Below are 24,436 nucleotides of genomic sequence, written 5' to 3' on the forward strand. Positions count from 1 at the left end.
AAATATTTTGAATTACAATTATGCTATTCAGATTGACAATTACACCAACAATGTTTACTCGGTTGGTGAGTGTTACTTATACAAGTTTTTAGAGATTCTTTTTGATGATATTTTTGTTTTTAGAAAGAATATAGAAAAACATCCAAATGTTTGTCTTGCCTCCAGCAGATACCCATTCGAGGCAAATGTACGAATCAAGATGTTCCATGAGAAGGCGTTGGGCTGATCACTCGATCGGAAGACCGTGCGCTCACACTTTCCATACATCTGGATCATCAGATTCGCGAGATAGACTCTCCTTCAATGCTCGCTCTTGAAGATCCTGGCATGGGTCTTGCGAGCAGCGGCGAGATCGCGAGTATAGCCACAGCGCCGCAAGCGCACTGCGAACTCCTCCATGGATTGATCATCACGTGGGAGCTCTCGAGAGGTATCAAAGATTTCCTCTCAAGCATTCTTCTCTAGATCTTTTTGCCAAGCAGGCTCCCCAGCAAGAGATAGGGCGATGCCGATCCGTCCATCCCCAGCACCGATCGCGCCACTCTAGATCCCCTCTGGACATCGCGATCGATCCGGCACGCCGCGAGCAGCGAGCCCCACGAGATTTCGTCCGCCGCCACTGGCATCGCCTCGATCAGCCCCTCGGCATCGCCCAATCGCCCGGATCGACACAGCATGTCCACGACGCAGCTGTAGTGCTCCCTCGTCGCCTCCACCCCGTGATCCACCACCATCGATTCGAAGAGCGCGCAGCACTGCTCCACGAATCCGGCATGGCTGCACGCCGCCAGGATGCTCGTGAAGGCGATCTGGTCGGGTGTCTCTCCCGCCAGCATCATCGATTGGAAGAGCGCGATCGCGGCGGCACAGTGGCCGCTGTGGGCGTTGGCCGCGATGATCGTGCTCCACGCCAGAACGTCCTTGCGAGGGATGCGATGGAAGGCGCGATTCGCGAGCTCCAATTGGGCGTTTTGGGCATAGCCGCTGATCATCGCGCTCCAGGAGACGCTGTTGATCGCTGGGGAGGAATCAAAGATCTCTTGCGCCGCGAGCGATTCTCCGCCAGCGAAGAACGCAACGATCATGGCGTTTGTGGAGACCACGTCGTGCTCGGGCATGGAATCAAAGGCATCTTTCGCGCGAGAGAGATCCCCATTTTGGGCATATACCGTTAGAGCAGTGTTCCACGAGTAGAGATTCCTGTGCGGCATCTTCTCAAAGACGGAATATGCTTCTTCCGCGCGGAGATTCTGGGAGTAGGCCACTATCATAGCCGTCCAAGTGATAACGTTCCTCTCAACTGAGCCGTCAAACAGCCTCTGGGCGGAGTCAAGACCCCCATCTTGGGCATTTACGACAATCATGGCCGTCCACGTCACGACATTCCAGCAAGGAATGCGCTGGAATATCTCCTGGAGCATTCCCGAATGGCCATGATCAGCGTACATCTGGAAAATGGCATTCCAGGACGCAATGTCCCGTCCAATTCCCGCCATTCGATCAAACGTCGATTTTGCGAGCTCAAGATGCCCTTTGTGGGCATATGCTTGGAACAAAGTAGTCCATGTCACAACGTTGGATGCCGGCGTATTCTCACAAAGAAGCTTTGCCTGGTCTATTACTCCGTGTGTAGTATATGCTGTGACCATGCTACTCCATGTAAATCCATTTGTCTGTGGCATCTTATCGAAGATTCTTCTTGCGTCTTCTAGATGCCCTTTCTTGGCATAGGCCGATAGCATCGCCGTGTACGTCACTACGTTCTTCCCATCCATTCTCTCGAAAGTCTTCTTCGCCTCGATCAATCGCCCATTTTGTGCAAACGTGAGAAGCATCGAGTTCCAGGAGAAGTCGTTTGGATCGCGGAGGGACGCGAAGATTTTCTCGGATTCCTCGACGCTGCCGCATTTGCCGTACATCCTGATGAGGAGATTGGAGAGAATGAGGGCTTTGTGATGCTCGCTCGCGAGGATTTCCTGGTGCAATCTCCTGCCCAGCGACAGATCTTGGAAGTCGATGCAGTGGCGGAGCGCTTGGATGAAGGATTGCAGGGATTTCATCCATGATCATGCGCAGGACCTCTCCACAAGCTTCAGCTTAACTAACCCATGTTGTCAAAATAACTCCAATAAAAATTGTGTATTTGTTTTATCTCATGCTCAAGCTGGTCAGATCAAAATGATGTCAATCTATCACTCTTCTTTGGCTGACAGAACATTGATCAGTAATGCCATGTTCTTGTACTCCTTAGAACTTGGATTGGCCATTCCAAAATCTTCCTTTTGCCATCTTCTTGGAGACAGCGAGCACCCTGGAATCGTCCCGACTCAGGTCCCAAAAGGACTCTTCAAACGATTGAACGTGCAGCATGTAAGCAGGAGTTCCAACGCTCAGAGCACTCGTCAGCTGACTTGTGCTCATGGCTCGGTTCATAAGGTCCAGTGCCGCCAATGGCGATGCAACGTGCTCTTCGGCATCAGGAAACCCGCGCTTGAGCGACGCGTTCTTCATGGGGGTATATTGCAGCAGTACAATGTGCAACTCCCTCCCGCTCATCCAGATCACCACATCTACACCTGGAAAGCAAAGGTCCTGGCCGAAACTTGAAAGGCTTGTAGCAGTACCTTGAATCCCCCCTTCAACTGCTGCAGGAGTCACTTGATGCTTCTCTGCGGGATGTCAAAGTTTCGAAGCTGATACGTTCTCCTCGAATGCAGAGGAGGACCAGCCCCTTCTTCGCAGAGTGTCATCACAGAGGTGGCCCAGTGGATCACTTTCCCGTCCGTAAGCAGCTGGCGTGCATATGCCGTCCACGCTCCGTCGGGATGAGGCTTGACAATAGCCCACGGCTCTCAGGAAGATCAACTTGATGTAAGTGGAGCAGTAGCGCCCCCTTTGAGCGTTGAGAACGTAAGTGAGATCCAGGTGTGCCATGAGCTCGTCGGTGGAGCAGCAGTGGTAGTCTTCTCCTCGCAGGACTAATTCGTCTGCCTTTCTTACAGCTGCCTTCACCTCGCAATGCCTAGAAAACGTCATGATCACGGCCTCCCAGTACTCGTCTTCTTCCTCCACCGAGGCATCCCTGGCGCAGAAGGGATGCAGCAACACGTTTCTGCTCCCACTTTTGCGAAACGTTGCTTTGCTGCACTTTTGATTCAAGGTCGTAGTTGCACGATTGGCATAGTGCATCGAGGAAAAGTGGCACAAATCCAGTGTAGAAGTAGATGCTTGAACGACGAGGAGTACCGGCATATATGGAGTACTCGTCCTGCATGCAGCAAAAAGAGCAAAACCATGAGGACTGGAGCAAAGAAAGAGTACATAACTGACTCTCCCGTAAGTATAACACGGCAGGCTCTGGAGTGCACTACCAACTTTCGCCACCACCACAACCTTGCCAAAACCTTATACAGATCACGAGGGTGGTCGGGAAGTTTTCAAGCAAGTCTGCACGACTCTTCTCGCCGCAGTCGTCTACCAAGAAGTAAAACACCGACTTAGAGGCATGCCAGCGCTCAAAAGTTGGATGATTTCCCGACGCGGCCGTAGACCACGAACGGGGGCCAGTCCGAGACGAGAGAGTCCCGACCGACGTAATCGAAATGGTAGAAGGAGCGCATCCCAGACCCGTGAACTTGCTTGAATCGAACAGATCGTCTTCTTCCATGCGGCGGCGCTTACTTGTCCTATCGCTTTATGTAGGGTAAGAACATTGATCAACCCTGGAACATGAAGCAGTAACTTCTACTTCGTAATCTCGGTTCTTTCCAGCACTCCCAGATTGACAACAAGCGGAGGCCAAATTTAAATCTAAGCCGTTAATTTACTACTTAGGGTTTTTAAAAGCTGGAGCATCGACGAAAGCATCGAGGACGATGCCAAGGGAAGAGCTTGAGCCACTGCATGTTCTTGGTGCTGTACTGGCTTTGATGGTCATCTTTGGAATAGTCTTTGGTGGGATGGGTATGATGGCCATTGCTTTGGTGACGGCTGTGATCATCCCCTGCTGGATGTGGAGGGAGTTCAAGGTTGGGCCATTCCATGTCAAAGCCCTCGGCTTTGCAGGTACTCTCTCCATTTTTACTTCACATTTCTAGAAAAACTTCGACAGAGCAAACTCAAAGAAGCGAGGCCCCAAAGGAACGCAGGAACCGTCGTCCAGATCCAGAGCAGTGCTCATGTTGCTACTTTGACACTACGAACTGTAGGTACCATTCTAGATTCGTCAACTAGAAATTCTCGTGAAGCTCAGAGATCTGCTGCAAATCGACCGTTCAATTCTAGCTCCATTCTGTGTTCCTCGGCAAGCCTACTAGTTTGACGACTGGACATGGGAGAAAGGAACTTCAACTTCCCTCTATGTCATAGTTTGTATGAGCATCGAGTCTTCTCTTCCAGGACCAAAGGAGGACTTAGCTCCTCGGTGCTGTTCGCGTTTTTTGGTTGCGACTCCAAATAAAAAAGGCTCAACGCCGATATGAAAGCGAAGAACACAAAGGTATAAAGCGATGAAAACGTTTCCCTTCTCCTTACCACTGATGCAATATATCAGAAGAGATCGAGTGACTGGTGTTTAACGCGACTTGTAGAAGGCCCGCTGGCAAGAGGATGGCGGCTCTGCGTGACGCGCTCGATCCGGCCACGGAAAGTCCTCCCTGGCAAGGCTCGACGCCGTCGCCTTCCTTTCGCGTTCTCGGGCACGTATCGAGCCTCCTTGCTGCACCAGGATTCGTTCCTTGGCGAGCAGTAGCACTGGCTCCGAATTCCAGAGGCGCTTATGCACAGGTTTCCATCTGGAAGCCGGATCACAATACTGAGACTAATGATGGGACAGGAAAAGCTCACCTTATAAACCGCTGACCAAGTCAACTTGGTCAAAGTTCTTCGCTAGCTATATAAAAACTTTTTACAGACTTCAATGAGTCTTTGATAAAATACTCCCTACATTTCTTGAGGATCGATCATAGTCATCGTTTACATTCGGAGTTCTTCTCTTTTGGGACCAACTACCTGACACAAATGACGTTTACGTGAGCAAGTTCTCCAAGGCATTTTGCAGATCTATTGTAGTTTCAAGAGACTTTTCTTATACTTTTTGCCTTCTGCATCGAGTCGCCCAGCTTGACCGAGCAAGGAAGAAAAGCAAGGAATGGTTTGATGTGTGTGTGTGTGTGTGTGTGTGTGAGAGAGAGAGAGAGAGAGAGAGAGAGAGAGAGAGAGAACGGGTAGGCCGAACGATCCACGAGGAATCCGAGACGAAGATCGCGAACACGCTCATCCACATGTATGGGAGCTGCGGGAAAATCCAGAAAGCCAGCGAGATCTTCGAATCGATGCCACACAAATCCACAGTCTCGTGGAATTCCATCGTCTCGCTCCTTTTTAAGATTCCCGCGAAAGATTTATATGTACAAGTAAGAACCCTAAAATCGTGGAAAGATGTGACGCTTGCTTACTTGGTGCAATCTCCTTCCCAGCGACAGTGTCGGAGTTTTTGTGTGAAGTAGGGATTTCATGCTCCAGGAATGCCGTTGGGAGCCAAATCTCCTCTTTGGGCATGAATCTCTTCTCTGGAAATGCAAGAGCGACGAGGTACTCACAATCACAGTTCCTGGAGCTCGCGGATGTGGTGCGGGGCGTCGCGGAATCCAGAGATTTGCCAAGAGCGCAGCACGTCCACGCCCGGATCATGGCGAGCGATCATCGCGAGGACCGGGTTTTGCTCAATCTCCTGGTGGACATGTACGGGAAGTGTGGCGATCTCCCAGCGGCAGCGGCGGTCTTCGATCGAATCCCTCGCAGGAACGTCTTCTCGTGGAACGTCCTCGTCGGGGCACTTGCCAAGAACAGGGAATTCGATTTCGCGGAGAGCGTGTTCGATCGAATGCCACAGAGGGATCTGGTGACATGGAATGCGATTCTCGCTGGCAATGCCGAGAGAGGAGACCACCATCGATTGAAAGAGATCTTCGATCGGATGCCACAGCGAGACAAGATCTCTTGGAACACGATCGTGGACGCAATTGCCATCACCGGGGTTTTGGAGTTCTCTCGCCTCGTGCTGGAAAAAATGCCCAGCTGGGACGTGGTGGGGTGTACGGTCATGGTGGCGGCGTTCGCGGAGGAAGACGATGTACGACACTCCAAGAGGATATTCGACGCAATGCCGTACAGGGACGCGGTGAGCTGGACCGCCACGCTGACGGCATATGCCCAGAATGGCCACGCTGACGTGGCGTGGATTCTGTTCCGGAAAATGCCCAGCTGGGACCACGTGGCATGGAACGCGATGATCAAGGCCTCGGCATCCAACGGCCAGGGCTTCGAGGCCAAGGTGTTGTTCGATTCCCTGCCCCTTCGCGACGTGATCTCGTGGAACGCGATGGCGGAGGCCTTCGTTGGATCGGGCGAGCTCGATCAAGCGATCGCATTGTTCTTCGAGAAGATCCCGTGCTGGGATTTCGTCTCAGCCACCGATATGATCGTCGCTCTGGCGCTCCACGGCCGGATCGAGGAGGCCAGAGAGGTGATCGATCGATCGCCAGAGCTCAGTACCGTCTCCCTCAACGCGATGATCAGTGGCTATGCCCAGAACGGGCAGCTCCACCTCGCCAAGTCGGTCTTCGATCGGATGGATCGCCGGGACGTTGTCTCGTGGAATTCGATCATCGCGGCCTATGCCCAACACGATCGATTGGAGGAAGCTCGCACCACTTTCGCCAAAATGGCCCAGATCGATGTGGTGTCCTGGAACACTCTCGCGCAGGCGCATGCCCTCCACGGGCATATCAACGAAACCATGGCGATATTCCAGACGATGGCGAGCAGGAACGTCGTCTCTTTCAACGCGCTGATTGGAATCCTGGCCCAGCACGGGAGCTTCCGCCAGGCGATGGAACTCTACTCGCGAATGCCGCAGAGAAACCTCCTGACTTGGAACCACACCATGGCTGCCTGCTCGCAAAATGGAAGCTTCGAGTACCTGGAGCTCGTCTACCACGACATGAACTTGGAGGGCCTCTCGCCAAACCCGGCCTCCTTCTCGTTGATCCTCACCGGATGCAGCCACACTGGTATCGTTGCTCGAGGACTGGAGGAGTTTTGCTCCATGGTGGTCGACCATGGAATCTCGCCGACGATCGAGCACTACTGCTGCATGGTGGACGTCTTTGGACGAGCCCGGCATCTGGATGAAGCCGAGGAGGTTGTCGAGAGCATGCCTTTCGAGCCGGATTCGAGTGCCTGGCTGACTCTCCTATCGGCATCCAAGAGTCACGGGGACTTCGAGAGGGCGGCTCGAGCGGCTTGGAAGGTGATGGATCTCGATCGGAAGAAATCGTCGCCTTATATACTGTTGTCGAATATGTATGCCGAGGAGGAGGAAGATAGCATAGAGTTTTTCACGCTAGAACGCGAAGGTAGGAGCGTTCTGGCAACCAACAAGGCGTGAGTTACATTAGAAGCGCACAAACTTACAAATTTTCTAACGCGATTGACCGAAATTGGTGTTTGTTCTGCAGAGTTCGCTAGAACATCCACTGTGCGTTTTTTCTTCCGTGGTTCGGTTCCGGGTAAGGCAGAGTTAGTGTTTCTCTCAGCTTGTCCTCGTATAATTGATCAGCAGCCAATGCATCTACGGAGAACAAAGAAAAAACACGATTTTGGATGACAAACAATTGACAAAGAGATCACCTTCGTATTCATGGCGAGCGTGTGACTGAGCAACAAGATCAGCGGCTTGTTTGCTCCGTACTTGAGTCTGTAGAGCCTGATACAAGTCTTGCTTCGACTGTAAAGCAAAAGATCGCATTACCTAGTCTATAAACTTTCAAGAGAGAAAATCATTACCATCTTAGCCTCGAGCGACTGCCTTTGCTTCTCCAGCTCCATGGCTCTCATCTCAGCCTGTAGCTTCTCTAGCTCGATCCGTTTCTCCTCGTCCCGAGTTCTCTGAAGTTGCTCTGGAGAGAAAACAAAAACACGTAAGTTGCAGTGATCACCAATCCTTCACGTACCTTTGAACTTGAGCTGTGCCTCTCTCTCCTCATGAACTCTCATCATCAATCGCTTCCTCTTCTCCTCCTGGTACTGCTGTTCCTCGTCCTTCCGCCGCCACTCCTCGTCAACCTCCTGCTGGATGATCGCCTCCATCTCGGCATCGTCGGCCATTTGCTTGGCCATCACCTCCTTGAGATACGCCGCGTACGCCACAGCCTCTTGCCGCTGCTTCTCCCGGAGCTGCCGCTCCTGGTTCTCCTCGGCTCTCTCTCTCTCGCTCACCATGTTGACGAGCATGGCGTCCGAGTGCTTCTCATCCATCAGCTCCTTCTTCCGGTTATCCTTGACTTGGTCGTTGTAGCGCATCGTCTCCTGGGATTCCTGCTGGGCCTTTTGCCGGCGATGGGCTTGGAGAGCTCGCAGCTCCGCGTCCTCGTCCTGCCACTTCCTCACCAATTGCCGCATCTCGTCCTCGAACGAATCCCTCTCCTCGTCCCGGAGCCTCTGGACCAGCGAGATTTGCTCTTGCAAGATCTCCATGGCCTCCTTCTTGCGCGTCTTCTTGAGCATCAGGTCCTGGAGCTCCTCCTCCTGCGCGCGCTGCCGGTCCAGCTCCATGATCTCCTTGGTCGTCAATCGCTCCTCATCCTGGAGCCGCTTCTTGGCCAGATTTGCCTCGCGCTGCTTCTTCCGGATCTCCTCCGCCTTGAGCACCGCCATCTTGGAGTTCTGGAGCCGCATGTCGTCGCAGCCCTCCCGGAACACGCGATCCAGCTGCTGGTCGGCGTAGGTCTTATCCCTGGCGATTCTTTCCTCCCGGAGCTGCCGCCCTCGGGCCTCAAGCCACGCCCGGCGCTCGCCGAGATTCATCGTCGCCGTGTGGAGCTCGCAATGCAGCGTCTCCGCCTCCTCCCGGAGCAAATCCCCCAGCCTCTGGCGCTTCTCCGCCAGCTGCCGCGCCTTGAGCGCCATGGCCGATTTCTCGCTTTCCATCTTTGCCCTGAACCGGAGCTTGGGCTCGTTGGATTGCTCGAATTCGGCGCAGCGCATGAGATGCTCGTACTCGTTGACGTGATCCACGCGGGCCTGCCGCGCCTCCTCATACTGCCGCTGCTTGTAGATCCGGTCCTCGTTCGCCGGGAGGCGCTTGGGATGATAGAACGTCGACATTACGGGGAAATGCCGATCAAGAACAACGAAATATCACTCCTGGAGCAAAATCTGCCTCAAGAACAAACGAAATATCAATCCTGGGAGCAAGATCTGCCTAGGGAAACGAAGAATGCCGGTCAAGAACAAGAGAAATATTGATCAGGACGCGAGAAATCTAGCCCAGGGGGGGAAGAACCGCGAAGAGGCATCCGGTAGAAACAAGAAAGATACACTGATCGATCCAATCTACCAGCGACACGCCGCCGCGATCACGCGATCATCGATTCTACCTACAAGAACCCTAAAAACGAAGAAAGAAGGGCGGAGAGCAGAAAAGGCGGGCGGACGGTTGAAAGACGAGAGCCCGCGCTCGGTGAGAAGAAACTAGGGCTGACGTGGAGTTAACGGAAATTAACAAACCGGTTAGAGTCCGAGCCTTTTGTGCCCATTTTTTAAGCTCCATGTTGGATGGGCTTGAGAGGATGGGCTTTGATCGCAGTTAGATCAAGCGTGGATTCCATTTCGTCGTCCAACTCTCCTACCACAGCGCTGCCAAGAACAAAAAAATTTTAGATCGATCGAAGAATCGAGAGTTCTTACATGTTGTCGCCTCTGATAATGTACAATCCCAAGACATGCTGCTCTACTCCAGTCTGGAAGGAAGAAACGATCAAAATCGTCGCAAACTGCTGGGAGTGGAGTGAAAGAGAAAACAAAAAGAGGAGGATCGGAAGCTAGAAATGCGAGAAGAAAGACTTTGCGAAAAATCCTGGCAAGGAAGCAATGGGAGAAAACCGAAAAGAGCTCAAGGAAAAATCGACAAGGGACGATCGAGAAAGAGTGGAAGGATTGGAAGCTCGAAATGCGAGAGAAGAAAGACGCACCGTTGTGGAGTAGACCCTCTCGTGCGATTCATCGATGATTAAGTTCGTCGCCTGATCGTATCCCTTGAGCATTCCCTGGAGAAGAAAAAAAATATCGAGACTAGAGATCAATCGGTGGGACGCGAGCGAGCTTACCACGATGTTCCGCCCATCGTTTGTGATGACAGAGATGAGCTCTGCGAGCAAGAAAACCCTGATTTTTAGCACCAGAACAAGAGCGAGAATGATTGGGAGCGAGGGAGCTACTTACGATTGACGAGGTATTCCAAGCCGGTGTCCTTGTTGGCGCTGGCCATTCCCGCTCGAGCCGAGCTTGGAAAGCCCCCTTTATGGAAGAACCCTAAAAACTAGCCCTATGCTTCATTTCAAATTCTAGCGAAGGCGCTGGCTGGATGAATGGAGATCACGGACGAGCTCGTCGGCACCATGTTCGCTGGAGCAGTCTTCAAAGATTGTGTGAGCGCTCGGCGCGAGGTCTTTCTCGTCTCGGCGAGCTGAAAGGATTTTATTTTTTCGCAGGGAGGGAAGATTAATTCCCTGGATTTTAATCCTTCCGAGGATCTGCTTGTCACGGCTTGCGACGACGAATCCATTCGTCTCTACGACACTGCAAATGCCAAGTATGATCGATTTCCTCCACGCTTGTTGCTGAGATTCTGGGTTTTGCGATTGCTTTCTAGGCTCACAAAGACGACTCAAAGCAAAAAATATGGCGTGGACCAAATTTGCTTCACGCATTCTTCCCATTCGGTCGTGTGTTCTTCCAAGAATGGATGGGATGGTAAGTTTGTGATTCGCAAAAAATCACTTCGAAAAAATTCTCTTTGGTATTTTGTTCTCCTAGAGTCCCTGAGATATCTGGATTTGAGCAAGAACACTTACCTACGTTATTTCAAGGGGCATCGAGATAGGTACGATCTCTCCCTTTTTTTTTGGAGAGAAGAACTTGACTGTGTTGTGGCTTGCTTCTTTCAGAGTTGTTTGCTTATGCGTAAATCCCAAGAGCCAAATTCTTATGTCGGCTTCTCTAGACAACACCGTTAGAATATGGGACCTCCGATCAAACGTTTGTCATGTCAGTAAGAACAGGAGGCTATTTCTTACTTGTTGATTTACCAGTTCCATTTTTTTGATCTTGTAGGGATTGATTCGCGTGCATGGAAGACCATCCGTAGCTTACGATCACAGTGGAGTTGTTTTTGGAGTGAGCATGGACGGGGGTGCCATCAAACTCTTTGACGCTCGAATTTTCGAAAAGGTGCGTGTTTGAGTTATTTCTTTCTGGTTCTTGTTCTTGTTTGAAGGTTTTCTCTCGTAACAGGGGCCGTTTGATACGTTTTATATACAAGACTCCACAGCCGAGGTCTCGGGCATGAAGTTTAGCAGCGACGGCAAGCTCATGCTAGCTTCGACCACGGATAGCAATGTTTATGTGCTAGACGCTTTCAATGGCAAACAGGTCCGTTTCTTGTGATCGTTATCGAAAGTTTATTTGTTTTTGTTTCATCAGCTTCATGTCCACAAGCTGGAGCCTTGTCCGGACGGAGGAACTTTGGAAGCTTCGTTCAGTCCCGATGGTCAAGTGATAATATCTGGTAACACTTCTAGCAAATTGTCATCTCAAGCTTGGCATTGAACTTACAGGTTCTGGAAATGGCACTCTTCATGCATGGAATGCTGTCACGGGTGCTGAGGTAAGTTTATGTTCTGTTTTGCGAGAAAGAACACATCGTTCTTAACTTGAGGAGCATTGACAGATTGCTACCTGGACAAGTAGCGACGGTGTTCCTTCCGTCGTGAAATGGGATCCACGACACTTAATGTTTGCCAGTGCTGCAAGCGTACTTACGTTTTGGATCCCAGATGTAACCAAGCTCAATACGCCTAGACAATCACATAATCAGTACAACTATTACTAAGGTACAATCGTTACAAAACAAGTGCTCTGTACACTTTGGGTTTCCTTTCTTTTTTATTGTTCCAGTTAGCAGCACCGAAGGGCTCTCTCAAACTCCCGATCATCCCTACAATTGTAGCCGAGGCTGTAAGCTCGAGCTGAATCAACAACATTTGCGTTAGTCAAGCACGCAATGCAAGAACATCACGACGAGTTTTACCAAGTCTGCCAGTTCCTAGAAACGGTTCCGGTTCTTCTGCTGCTACCAGCTGAGGCCCTTCCTGGTTGACATTCAAACGAGGCTTTAGAACGAAGAACCAGAGAGCACGAAACGCTTGCTACTTACGTTGGCCTCGTCCTCCTCTCCATCCTCTTCAACTGGAAACACACAAGGATCAAAACAGCGACCAGAAATCTTACAGACGTTATAGTTGGGACTCATGACGATCTCGCGACAAGCATCGCCACAAACTGGAACAAGCAACGCGAAACAGTGAGAAAAGAGGACGACGGACAAGCGACTTTCAAGCTTACAGTGCGCGCATCCGGTCTTCTCACAGATATAGACATCGCCAATCTGGTGATACGAGCAAGTTCTCCCTGAACAAGTGTGAGAGCCACTGTAAACTTCCGAGAGTTTGTGACTGCGCCTCCACTGGGTCACCTGGTCGGCAATGGACGGGTCAAACACTCCAAGTTCGTCCTTGATCTGCGAGAACATCCAAGTTCTGGATGAGTGAAAGAAGAAAAGATTGAAACGATCACCTGTGAAGGAACCGGTGCTTGGCTACGCTTTGCGATCTCCATTTGCAAGTAGTACTCTCGAAACTCGGTGTTCCTCAGCGACGCGATCACGTCGGCCTTGTCTTTCTGAAGCAACGAAGTAAAGTTAATCCCATGAGAGGAACAATTTGATCGCATGCCTCAAAGTAAAGCTGCTTCCACTCGATGCTAGAAAGCTTGCAAAAAGGCGGAGGACCCCATCGAAGAAAATAGCTGCGTTGAATTGTAAGAAAAAAACTGGTTTCTTATGGTAGAAAAGTAACTCACAGTTTTTTCCAAAGTGTTTCGTCCGAGGCCACACGTCGAAGATAATGGCAAACTTTAGCGCAGCTCGACAAATCCTGGAACGATCGATCGTAGAAAAATGAAGCGTAGCAAAGGTTTTAAGCACAGATCTTACCTCTGGCGAGAGGAACTTGAGAATGTTGCGAAACAAATCGGGTGGGATCTTCCGAAACTCGCCACTCTCGATGCAATCGAGATCCTCGATTCGGCGCTTCTTGGCGAGAGGCTGGATGGATTCTTCTTCCTGCGCAAAGAAGAAGAACATTAGCATTAGTTCTAAGTTAAAGAAACTAGCAAACCAAACGAAGAACTAAAAGGAATAGAGAAAAAAAATCTATAGAACTGTAGTAGAAAGTAAAACCTCTTCTTGCTCCACTGCGAGATCCTCGTCCTCCTCCTCCATCACCTCCGCCTCTAGAAACTGGGCGATTGCATCGTCCTCCTCCTCCTCGCCACCGCCATCTTCTTCCAAGCTCGCATCCCCCATCTTTCCCTCCTCCCCCTCATCCTCTTCGCGGGAAAATTCAGCCATAGCCGAAGGGAAAGAAAGAACCCCTCTTTGCCCCAAAACCCTCAGCTCGCGATCCACCAGCGCTGGCCTCAAGATCGGCGAGATCCGCCCGAGCGCCACTCCCCCGCCAGCGCCACCCTTGGAGCTCACCTCCATCGCCATCCCCCCAGCAGCTCTAGAGCTTCCATTTCCCACGTCGCGGCCGCGGGCATTTAAGAGGAAGCTCTAGGCCGGGCGCTCCGGCGAGCAAGAACGAATTCCTTTTCCAAACCGACTCCCTTTTGTACGGCGCCTGCACGGAGCCACACGGTAGGGAATATCCTATTTCGTACGGAGAGATGCCTTGTTCTTCTTCCTCTCGCTGATGCTAAGCAGCGGCGGCGCTGCCATCGACAAGCTCGGCATCGTCTCGATTCTCCGCCAATGCGCGAGCACGCGCGCGATCTCCGATGGGCGGCGGATCCACGGGCAGATCGTGGCGGCGGGGCACGGCGGCGACACCCTGCTGTGCAATCTCCTCGTCCAGATGTATGGCAGCTGCGGCAGCGTCGACGAGGCGATGGCGGTGTTCCTGGACGCGCCCAGCCGCAAGAACATCTTCTCCTGGAGTATCGTCATCACGGTTCTCGTCCACAACGGGGAGATCTCCATCGCCAGCGAGGTCTTCCGCAAGATGCCCCAGCACTCGCCCTTTTGCTGGAACTCGATGATCCAGGGGTTTGCTCGCAGCGAGCTCATGGAGGAATCCAAGCTCGCGTTCGATGCGATGCCCCAACAGGATCTCATCGCCTGGACGACGCTCATCACTGGATTTGCCGCGACGGGACACTCGATCCACGCGAAGAGGGCGTTCGATCGGATGCCACAGCACGATCTAGTCTCTTGCAACGCGATGCTCACGGCATTTGCCCAGAATGGTCATCTGGAAGAGGCGCACAGGCTGCGAGAGGAGATGCCACACAAGGACGTGTTCTCCTGGAACACGATGATCAAGACCCTCGCGGATCAGGGGTTGGCGATCCAGGCGAGATCGATGCTCCAGAGAATGCCCCAGCACAATCTCGTCTCGTGGAACGCCGCGATCCGGGTGTTTGCCAAGAGCGGGCAAATCGCCGACGCGAAAGAGGTGTTTGATTCATCGCGCGAGAGGAACGTCGTGTCGTGGACGACGCTGGTGTCCGGATTCGTCACCGCCGGCGCGATCGATCGCGCGAGAGTGATCCTCGATCGAATGCCGCAGCAAAACTCGGTGTCCTGGAACAATCTCCTCGCGGCGCACGGACAGAACAGGAGGATCGATCTGGCGCTGGCGGCGTTCCAGCGAATCGAGGACAAGAACGTCTACTCGTGGAACTCGCTGATCCAGGCGTTTGTGGAGGCCGATCGATTGGAGGACGCGAGGAGCCTGTTCGAGAGAATGCCACAGCGGGGATTGCCGTCGTGGAACTCGATGATCTCCGCCCACGGCGAGGCCGGCGATTGCGCGGCCGCGCGAGAGATCTTCCAGGCCATGCCCGATAGAAACCTAATCTCCTGGAACGCGATGGTCCAGGCGCTAGCCCTCGAGGGCCATATCCAAGAAGCTCGAGCGGTGTTTGACGCTGCCGGGAATCGAAACGCGAACACCTGGACCACGATGCTCGGGGCATATGCCTCGGGCGGGAAAACCGACGGCGCGATGGGCGTCTTTCAAAAGATGCCGTACCACGACACGGTGGCGTGGACGGCCATGATACACGCCCACGCCAAGGGCGGGGATTTGCCCACCGCGCGCCGGATGTTCGACACGTGGCAAGGCAACCATGACGTTGTGGCCTGGAATGCGATGATCGCTGGCTATGCGCAGGACGGGCATAGCGGGACGGCGCTAGGGTTCTTCAGGCTCATGGATCTGGAAGGGATCGCCCCGAATTCTATCAGCTTTGTGTGCGTGATTGATGCGTGCGCCACCGACGCCGCGATTTCCAGGGGAAGAATCGTGCATTCGGTCATCCGCCAGGACGATCCGGCGCAGCTCAGGGTCTCGTTCGTCGCGAATTCGCTGCTCAACATGTACGCGAAGTGTGGCAAGCTGGAGGAGGCGCGCGCGGTGTTTGATTCCATGGCGTCCCCAAATATGATGTCCTGGAACGCGATGATCTCGGCGTATGCGCAAAACGGCCATAGCTGGGAAGCTCTGGATCTCTCCCGCGCCATGGAGCAGCACGGGATCGATCCAAACGGGGTCACATTCGTCAGCAATCTCTTCGCTTGCAGCCACGCCGGGCTCATCGCGGATGGATGGAGATATTTCACAGCGATCTCGCCAGATTATGGGCTGGAGGTGACGATCGATCACTACATTTCGGTGATAGATCTACTGGGGCGCGCGGGGCAGACCGATGAGGCCTGCGAATTGATGCACAGCATGCCATTCGAGCCGGATTTCGCCGCCTGGACGACGCTCCTCTCCTCGTGTAAGACGAGCCTGGAGAACTGAAAGTCCATTTGCAATGTAGCGACCTCCGTGGATTACACATTTACCTCCAGGTAGAAATTTTTCTCTTTTTCTTCACGTACTGTTTTGGTAATTCGAGAATGTTGATAGGTCCGAAGGTGGCAGCGAAACTATACGGGAGCTTATCACGACAAACCAGCAACGAATTTGAGCACAAAGTTCGTGCGCTGCTCGACTAACAACGTCCGCTGCTCGATCAACAGAGTTTTGGTAAGGGCTCCCAAAGTGGGGAATTCACTCTCTGAATGGATTGTCACTTAACAAAATCTCTTCCACAGGTCGATGATCTGGAGCCACAGTGAAAATTGGATGTCACAAGTATGTCTTATTATTTCCTTGTGCTATGCTCTTATCTTACATGTTAGGTATGTCGATACTGAGCTAATAAGTCAGCTCACAGAGAACCGGTACGAGATTTAAGGTAGCACTGCGCGTTTTTTTACTAATCTAAGTACGGCTCTAAAGTTCTTGTAGTGTTCTGATGACAGAGATCAGATTGATCGTAACATAATGCCGGCGTGGCTTCCGCCCACGAAGAGTTCCTCGTGGAAAGGATGCCACGCCAATGCTGCACCAAAATAAAGAGGTGTTCAGTTCACTCTATGCTGTAAGTTGAAACACTTACCTTGATTACTTATCCCTTCAGCTAGTTAATGCCCGTTTACCATTGCTATACTGTATTTTTGTGACCATGCATGTTAGCTATGACCTCTATTTCACACAAGAAGCATAAGACTTTATGAATTTTTGCACGGTCAACGCTCCGGTCCACACTCCATAGTCCACGCTAATCTAAACTTAGCTTTTCCACTCCACCGTCCCCACTCAGTCCTGCTCTCCACCTTATCCCGCACACGATGCTAACCTTCGAAGTTGATGACCTTTGTCGTTCCAGAAGTTCCATGCTCCATTTTCTACAGCGCTCCATGCTTTTGGGAGTATGACCTTTGCCGCATGCTCCCGGCTCTCTCCAGACTCCGATATCCCGCTCCAAGCTCTTTTATCCTCCCTGCTCCTCCAAATTTCGAGCTCCAAGCCACGCTCCATGTTCCAAATGTCTATGTTCCAAGCTCCAAAGCTCTTTCGTGAAAGTCATGCTCCATCCATGCTACAGGATCTTTTACCTACAAAGGCCAAGCTCTCACGCTCCTTGTTCCACACTTCCATGATCTCCATGCTATTGGAACTGGGAAAATTCAAGCTCCCAGCCACGCTCTATGTTCTTCAACGCTTCAAGCTCTTTTATGCTCGTTGCTCCTCCAAATTCCGAGCTGTATGTTCCAAACTCCAAAGCTCCTTCGTGGTTCCAGCTCCCTCCACGCTCCAGTGCTCACAGCGTGCACAGTTTCCTGGCATCCCATTATCCTTTTTCTTTAAAGCAGCCATAATGGAGAGCCTTTTGTGGATCTAGAATATGGAGAACTACAGACTATTAATGAACGCACTTCTGGACACCTAGTGCTGAATGTGGTTTTGCAGCCCGAGAAAGATCAAAGATCAAGCATGAGGAAATGCAGTGACTGTACAATAACTTTTTTTATGATGTCGTGAGGATACATGGATCATGAGGTTTTAGGTTTTCTGGAAGGGTTGATGTTTAACTAAATATACCTTAGCCTCAATAAAGCAGATCTGGCTCCTTTTTGCACGCAGGCCTCACGTCTGCCACCTTGCGGTGTTCAGTTCCTTAGCATTCTTTCTTCTCTCCCTCCCATACTCTCTCAGCTCGCCCATTGGAATCATCTGAGAAGGGTTCTTATGATAGGTCAAGCAGGAGCGATGCCGCCAGGCCCTGGAGCTCCTGCTGCTCCATCGGCCGGCGTGGGGCGGGATTGGTCCCGCCGGGCACCAAGATGTCGCGGCACCAAGAAGGTGAGCATCGTCAGTCGCCAGGTTGACGTGGTGAGGCTCAAGCAGAAGATAGTGCTCGGAGGCTCTGCTTGTTCTTCCACTGTCTCCAGCAGCCGGGGTTGGAGCTCAAACATGGCTATGGCGTCGTCTTTCGCCGACTCTCTTGAGCGGTCTATCCGGGATGTGGAAACTGAGATCGCGGAGACAAAAGGCCAATTGAAGACGGAGCAGGATCCCGACCAGAAGAAGTTCCTGCAGATGAATTTGTTGCTGCTGCGGGAAAAAGAGTTGCTGGTCATGAAGAAAGAGAGGCAGCTGCGGGAGGAAGAGCTCAAATCTAATGGTAAGTCATCTCTTCCATGTGTGTGGTTATGGATGGATCTGGTCGTCTGGTAATCTCCGCATCCTTGTGGTTCTGTTCGATCTGTGTGAACTTGCTGTCTGCTCTTTGTGGCTGTGTTAATTCTGCTGTTCCAGGGGCGCTAACCCGGAAGAATGTTGACGACGTCTGTGCTGAAGTTTGGAAACGGGTGAAAGAACATCTTCTTTCCATGCCTCCGGAGCAACATTTCAAGCGTTCTTATTCACGTAGCAGCAAGGAGTTATGTACCTTGAATGGCCAGGCGGTTATGTTGCTAGAGGGGTTGAAGGATGGAGATTATATCGGGTCTGCGTCAGAGGTGCTTAGGAGCCTGGAGTATACAGACCTCTGCTTCTTGGTTGGCGCTTCTGGCAGTGGCAAGACAAGGACGCTCTACGAAATATCTTGTCAGAGGGACTCCATTTACTTGACGGGTGTTATGGGTAGCGGAGCAGGGGATGAAGGTTCTGGAGATCTTAATCACGTTGCAACAGAATTGGAACGTTTGTATCCTGAGGGAGTCATTCCAGAAGTGGCCTTAATGGTGTGCCTGGCAGCAGTTTTCATATCCAGGTTTTACATTTTGAGAGAAGCTCGCTCTGCAGGCGTCGACGTTACCCCGCTCGCCTGGCTTTTTAAACAAGTAAGATTCGTGTTTGGTTTGTGAGGGAGCTAAAATGTTTGTGTTTTGTGCAGGTATACTTTCCACACTTGAATTATCCATGGCGTGATCCATGGTGGCAGCTGACGAAGGGAATACTCAGTCTGATCCGCAATTCATCCGACATTCAAGATGCAAGCACCATCTTTTCTGACATGCTCGTTGAGCTGAAAGGACAGGTAGACTGGGACGGCGTTGTGGTAATAGACGAATGCCAGGAACTATCACGTTTACTGGTGAACAGGTTTAGGAGCGAGACTATGAATGAGGTGAACCGGTCGATGCTAGACAAGCTCGTCTTGGCTCTACGTGCGATGAACTTCAAAGAGACCATAATATCTGGGACATGCCGGCACTTGGTATGGATGGTGGACTCGCTTTCAGGCTCCGTGAAAGACACACTTAGCTATTATGTGTACTCAGACTTTGGGGAATTTTCTAGTGCTGAATCTATCAAGGAGTACACAATGAAGTTTGTGAAAGATGTGGAAGATTTCGACTTCAGCACGATTTTTGGTGTTTACAGAGGCAGATACAAGTTTTACGTGACAGTGTTGCAGATGTTCTTACGGGATTCAGAGGAGCAGCCATTGGTCGCTACAGACTATTTCTTGAAGAAGGCAGATGATTTGTGTAGGCGACCAGGCGCTGACCTCTCCATCAACAGATCTGTGTGGGACGATGTTGTGAAGTTCTTTGCGCTACCATCATTCCATCCCGGGTGTTGGGAGGTGGTCATAACTTTATTGCTGCTGCAGGTGTACACGGGAGTTCCTGTAAAACTGGCAGTCACGGACAGTGATTTAAAATTTGTGCAAGCAGGGATCGGCAGGCTGAGAAAGACTGTGGACAAGCCTTTGCATTTCAAACCGGATACAGATTTCTGCTCGGCTCCTCCTCAGAATGGAGCACAGGTCTCCCTTCGAACTGTTGAGATTGGAGAACCACTCGTGGTGAGGGCTTTGTGGAACTATCTCACAGCCAGTGGAGACATGCAGAAGAAGCTGATCAACGATATGGGTGTTTGCAGCAAGTCCGAGCTAGGGGTAAAGTTTGAAGCGTACTCCGTTCCCTTGCTTTTGGAGTTTCTGGAGAATAAGGCGCCAGTGGATTTTATCCCAAAGGTCTACAAGGAAAAAGTGGACGAGGTCTACAAGCATCCGCTACAAGTGCCAAGGTCAAACAACTGTGAGATGGTACAGCGAATGCCTGAAGAGGATGATGGGACAATCTTTCTGACATGGCTCAATCAGTTTGAGGAGGTCTTACAAGGAAATCAACAGGTATCCTCTTTGCATTTCCTATTTTATAGTGGTGAAGTAATTTGTTTGTTGCAGGTATCTTTTAAACCTTTTCTCCACAGTGGAGACATGACTCGTTTTGGACCTGATATGGTAGTGGCTTGCATCGGAAAAATAGGAAAGAAGAAAGTTCCTGTCTTCTCGCTCTACCAATACAAAGTTATGTCAAGGACAGATCTGACGAGTGCCTTGGACACATTGGACATTGATGATCTGTTCTTGCACAAGGGTTCCGGGGGAAGATCACAAGTTGAAGAGATGGCTGTCAACAAGCTCAAGCAACTTGTGCATTGTGGAGGGCTCTTGAAGTGGATTGTCTGCCTTACTACAGACATTAGTGATCTTCAGAAGAACCGCATATATGCTTCTACACGCAGGAATGTTCCAAAGATTCACAAGGGGAAATATATATGTGAGAATTTAAAGACTACAGGCCTTATTGGGATAATTGATAAGAATATGCAGGTGATGGCGGAAGAAAATGCATGGTTTCTTAATGCTATACAATATCTAAAACATGAGGATTAAATTTGAATGATTACTTCTTAATAAATATATTGGATTTACTTGATATAATCTTAATATATATGGTATGTGAATACTAGTGTGCATGTTCAAAAGGATATCCTCCAAGTGATGTGAAACGCTGCAAACACTTCTACTATATACCCATGTATCCAAGTGTACCTATAAAATAAGCATATCCATATCGCCCATATGATTGGAGTAAGAGTTAGTGAATATTACATGATATGATTAAAGTAAGAGTAGATATTCTTTAGCACTATCCATTTTCAAATTTTCAATGTTAATGAGATAAAGTATATTTATATATGTTCTACAATATAAATCAAGTAAGTAATACATGTCAATATAAACTTGCAGACACTCCTTCCTGTATAAGATCAGAGCACTTACATGAGCAAAAGGCAATCTAACTTTTTGCTATCCAAATTATGAGCAAAAACATATTAATATGTTTAATATACAAGTATGCTCTTATCTCTGTATTTCATATATAATATAATGACAATATAGTAGTAAGTTTGAAATATTACATCATAAAGAATTTTTTATATACTGTACAATATAACTTTAGTTCTACTTCACCATTCTTGCTATTTGCTTCATCACTTTTCAATTAATACTCAAAAAATTAATCAATTAATTTATAGGCATTTTGAGCTTCAAGAAACCACACTCAAAGATTCAAAGATATTATTTGTTAAATTTTCAGAATTTTGCCTTTCAAATAATGTACTTTAGCTTTGGGCATTTAGCATTTAATAAAAAGTATTTGGATTTTTATTATAAATTTATGCATTAACAACATAAAAATTCAAAAGTATGGTAGTGTGGCGAGCTTTCCAAAGTAAATGAACAAACTTAAAATTCTTAAACACTTTGTAAAAGTTATTGGTGATGCTTTATGCAAAATATGTGATGTATGCATTATTGAATATTGATTAAATACTTTTTGACACACATTTTTTTAAATTAAAAATAAAGTATAAGGTTTACTATTTAGATGTTATATTTCAATTAATTTTTTAAATACTTAAGTAGCTTTAATTTTTATTATTTTTAATATCAATTATACCAACCTTCAACATCTATACTAGTTGTTAAAATGTATCTAAGGTATCTTAACCTCCCTCAAATATATCCTATCAAACAAATCAAAGACCTACAATGTATAAAACTAGTATGAGAGAAATAGTCTTTTGAAAGTAAAATTTTTATCAACCTCAACACAAATATATTATTTAAGTTACTTATGTTAATATTAATTCACAAATATAAGTAATTAAGCAAGATAAACTTTTATCAATAATAGAAGCATAGAGTCTCTAAAAACAAACCTTCTCATTTCCATTGAATTATATAATATTTCTTCTAAAATTATAATCAATTCAAAATGCTAGCAATAGCTACATTTTTACTTATATTTTAATCTTGTCAAGAAAATTGTATCTTACCCTGAAAATAATCTTTATTTTGCCATTAAGATCAAATAAATAGACACCCATACGTTAAAATAGAATAGTCATTTTAAATTTGAAAGGGAATATTTTCAAATATGAAAACCTTAAAATTTTCATGCAATTTTTTAAATATTCCTTTTAATATTCTCGTGTTAGAGTGGAAATATAATTTTAGACTACTAAAGAAACATTCAACATATTAACCACTCCTATCTTGTTTGTAATTGTGTAAATATAAATATCTAAAGGTTGATATTTGCTTCTTATCTACAAAACAGTTACTAAGTAAAAGTATATCTTCATGTTTTAAGCTTTGGCATCAAGAAGATAGATTCATTATATACTAAAAATTCAGAATTGTTTTAGCTACAAATTTAAAATATTACATTTCAAGATAAAAAAATTTGGTTGAAGGCAAGGTTATAAAGTAGCCGAGAATAACTAACTCTCCTTATATTCACTCCATCTCAATTATGACAATCATGTAAGCTTTTGAGATTTCTAATCTATATTAGCACTTATAATACGTTTATTAAAAGTAAATTTTAATAATATAAAAACTAATAACATACCAAAAGGAAATAGTAAGAATAAATTCAAGAAAAAGGATTATATAGCAAATTTAAAGATTGACATTTACCTTATAAAGTCTTAATAATTATCTCTAAAGCAATTGAATTCAAGAATCTACTTAAACTCATGTATTTAATTGATGTTACAATCATGCTCCACATTAGTATGACACAGTAGGATACCAAGAACAAAAGATAGTGTAATCATAACCCACAGAAACTAGTGCACCTATATATGATATCAAAGACAACAGAGTAACATGTGCAGCAAGTGGCATAACCGAAGAAAATGATGCAATGAAGATTAAAGAAACAGAGTAAATCTAAGCATAACAATAACTAAAATTCTAAATTTGGTGAAAAAGTTACAATAAAGCCTACTGAAAAGCTTTTCTCCAAACTAAACTTCACTTGGGGGAATAAATAGATTAATTAGGGTTAGACCCCATATATAAATAGCAGAGTAAAAATTTGAAATAATTTTGGGTGGCGAGCAGTAAGAACCAGTCCTTTTGTTGTGTTGTTCAGAACTTTTTTCATTATCTCAAGGTTGGTTTTCGTCCTCCAGGTAGGACTCACTGTTTGCTTCTTATGTCCAGGCTTAGAACCACCTCTTATCATCTCGTTCAAGTTGTGAGCCATGGACGTTACTTAACTTACATGCCTAACTCTTGTCTATCACGTAGAGTAGGTATCCTTCCAACGCAGATAATCTGGACTTCTATCCTGTCCTTCCTCAAGCACGTCTACTTATGCAGTGCATATGCAGTGCTTGGGAAATTTGGAAACTCCTTTGCCTACTTTAGAGTGCTCCAACCCATCTTTGACGAGAGGCCCTATGTCTTCTTTGTCATGGACATGAACTTCATGCCCAGTACGCAGACTCTCCAGTAACTCGTGCGCTGCCGCCAACACATGCATCACCAAGCTGGGAATCTGGTCGCTTCAAACAGCACAAAAGGGCCAGGTTCCTCCTCAACGTGGACATCCTGACCGTAGCAGCGAGGATTCAGTGATCCAACACAAGCCCAGCTCTAGAAGGTTTCTGACATGTAGTATAGATTCCGCTTACTTTTGCATTTCTGGAGAAGAAATACTTGAGTAAACATCTTTTAGTCACTCCTCACTCTCTTCACCAGCCAAGTGCTGCCTCATTGCCTCCAAGTGAGGAGGGGACAGTGGCATGATAAACTTGGCAAAGCCTAATCCGCCAGGATTCGGTGCATAATGTACATGTATGACGCCTCTCGTCTGCATGGCCTTCAACACACTCTGATCGCCTCCAAACACTTTGTCACAAGCAGCCGCCCACTCGACGACGCCATCATCCGAGCTTGTCATCAGCACCATGACCTCGTTGAACTTGGCAGCTGACCACCTGGATTAAGAAGAGATCGGTGAGAAAAATGAAAAGAAAAAAGCTGCTACTTACTCTGGATCCGTCACTCCACCCAGGATACACAATCTCGTTGAGTCCACCATTCCACCTAGTTCTTCCTCCAGCAATTTTGGATCCTTCAATGCTGATTTGGCAGCGTCTAGTAGAAGCAAGGGGCATCCACCACATATACCATATATCTTCGTCCAATCCTGCTCACTAACATAACCAGAGCCTCTGTCTGCCAAACATTTGAAGAAAAAAGCCTTAGCGCGCTCCTTGTCCAAGTGTCCTACATAAACAACTTCTACCTCGTCCCC

The 24,436-nt window shown here is 48.4% G+C and overlaps 8 protein-coding genes across 8 annotated transcripts; 4 read left to right on the forward strand and 4 right to left on the reverse strand.

Annotated features, from left to right (window-relative positions):
* Positions 1 to 461: 461 nt before the first annotated feature.
* LOC112344756 (pentatricopeptide repeat-containing protein At4g02750-like) lies at positions 462 to 2,060 on the reverse strand. Its single transcript, XM_024670100.1, has one exon. It carries the CDS (start codon positions 2,058 to 2,060, stop codon positions 462 to 464), a length of 1,599 nt encoding a protein of 532 aa, XP_024525868.1.
* Positions 2,061 to 5,491: 3,431 nt separating this feature from the next.
* LOC112344697 (pentatricopeptide repeat-containing protein At4g02750-like) lies at positions 5,492 to 7,607 on the forward strand. Its single transcript, XM_024670003.1, has 2 exons — positions 5,492 to 7,446; positions 7,521 to 7,607. The coding sequence occupies exons 1-2, from the start codon at positions 5,558 to 5,560 to the stop codon at positions 7,528 to 7,530; spliced, it is 1,899 nt and encodes a 632-aa protein (XP_024525771.1). The 5' UTR covers positions 5,492 to 5,557; the 3' UTR covers positions 7,531 to 7,607.
* LOC9633951 (trichohyalin) lies at positions 7,530 to 9,168 on the reverse strand. The gene is made up of 3 exons (XM_024670101.1): positions 8,016 to 9,168; positions 7,849 to 7,961; positions 7,530 to 7,789 (listed from the first exon to the last, which is right to left on the reverse strand). Exons 1-3 carry the CDS (start codon positions 9,166 to 9,168, stop codon positions 7,634 to 7,636), a joined length of 1,422 nt encoding a protein of 473 aa, XP_024525869.1. The 3' UTR covers positions 7,530 to 7,633.
* A 165-nt stretch (positions 9,169 to 9,333) lies between these two features.
* On the reverse strand, positions 9,334 to 10,373 carry LOC9633952 (sm-like protein LSM8). The gene is made up of 5 exons (XM_002965357.2): positions 10,285 to 10,373; positions 10,170 to 10,210; positions 10,035 to 10,109; positions 9,751 to 9,803; positions 9,334 to 9,699 (listed from the first exon to the last, which is right to left on the reverse strand). The coding sequence occupies exons 1-5, from the start codon at positions 10,328 to 10,330 to the stop codon at positions 9,603 to 9,605; spliced, it is 312 nt and encodes a 103-aa protein (XP_002965403.2). The 5' UTR covers positions 10,331 to 10,373; the 3' UTR covers positions 9,334 to 9,602.
* A 1-nt stretch (position 10,374) lies between these two features.
* Positions 10,375 to 12,117, forward strand: LOC9633953 (protein ANTHESIS POMOTING FACTOR 1). Its single transcript, XM_024669716.1, has 11 exons — positions 10,375 to 10,490; positions 10,554 to 10,654; positions 10,715 to 10,815; positions 10,879 to 10,945; positions 11,010 to 11,109; positions 11,176 to 11,292; positions 11,356 to 11,493; positions 11,545 to 11,629; positions 11,679 to 11,728; positions 11,792 to 11,954; positions 12,019 to 12,117. The coding sequence occupies exons 1-10, from the start codon at positions 10,431 to 10,433 to the stop codon at positions 11,951 to 11,953; spliced, it is 981 nt and encodes a 326-aa protein (XP_024525484.1). The 5' UTR covers positions 10,375 to 10,430; the 3' UTR covers position 11,954; positions 12,019 to 12,117.
* LOC9659615 (F-box protein SKIP31) lies at positions 11,932 to 13,776 on the reverse strand. Its single transcript, XM_024669715.1, has 9 exons — positions 13,361 to 13,776; positions 13,115 to 13,243; positions 12,982 to 13,055; positions 12,855 to 12,927; positions 12,697 to 12,801; positions 12,466 to 12,640; positions 12,278 to 12,402; positions 12,152 to 12,212; positions 11,932 to 12,089 (listed from the first exon to the last, which is right to left on the reverse strand). The coding sequence occupies exons 1-9, from the start codon at positions 13,670 to 13,672 to the stop codon at positions 12,019 to 12,021; spliced, it is 1,125 nt and encodes a 374-aa protein (XP_024525483.1). The 5' UTR covers positions 13,673 to 13,776; the 3' UTR covers positions 11,932 to 12,018.
* Positions 13,777 to 13,874: 98 nt separating this feature from the next.
* LOC112344757 (pentatricopeptide repeat-containing protein At2g35030, mitochondrial-like) lies at positions 13,875 to 16,474 on the forward strand. The gene is made up of 3 exons (XM_024670102.1): positions 13,875 to 16,039; positions 16,098 to 16,217; positions 16,286 to 16,474. Exon 1 carries the CDS (start codon positions 13,875 to 13,877, stop codon positions 15,987 to 15,989), a length of 2,115 nt encoding a protein of 704 aa, XP_024525870.1. The 3' UTR covers positions 15,990 to 16,039; positions 16,098 to 16,217; positions 16,286 to 16,474.
* A 1,211-nt stretch (positions 16,475 to 17,685) lies between these two features.
* On the forward strand, positions 17,686 to 20,709 carry LOC9633954. The gene is made up of 4 exons (XM_024670104.1): positions 17,686 to 18,201; positions 18,336 to 18,862; positions 18,916 to 20,163; positions 20,218 to 20,709. The coding sequence occupies exons 1-4, from the start codon at positions 17,766 to 17,768 to the stop codon at positions 20,707 to 20,709; spliced, it is 2,703 nt and encodes a 900-aa protein (XP_024525872.1). The 5' UTR covers positions 17,686 to 17,765.
* The last annotated feature ends 3,727 nt before the right edge of the window (positions 20,710 to 24,436 follow it).

Source organism: Selaginella moellendorffii, unplaced genomic scaffold, assembly GCF_000143415.4.
Source record: "Selaginella moellendorffii unplaced genomic scaffold, v1.0 SELMOscaffold_5, whole genome shotgun sequence".
NCBI classification, from domain to species: Eukaryota; Viridiplantae; Streptophyta; class Lycopodiopsida; order Selaginellales; family Selaginellaceae; genus Selaginella; species Selaginella moellendorffii.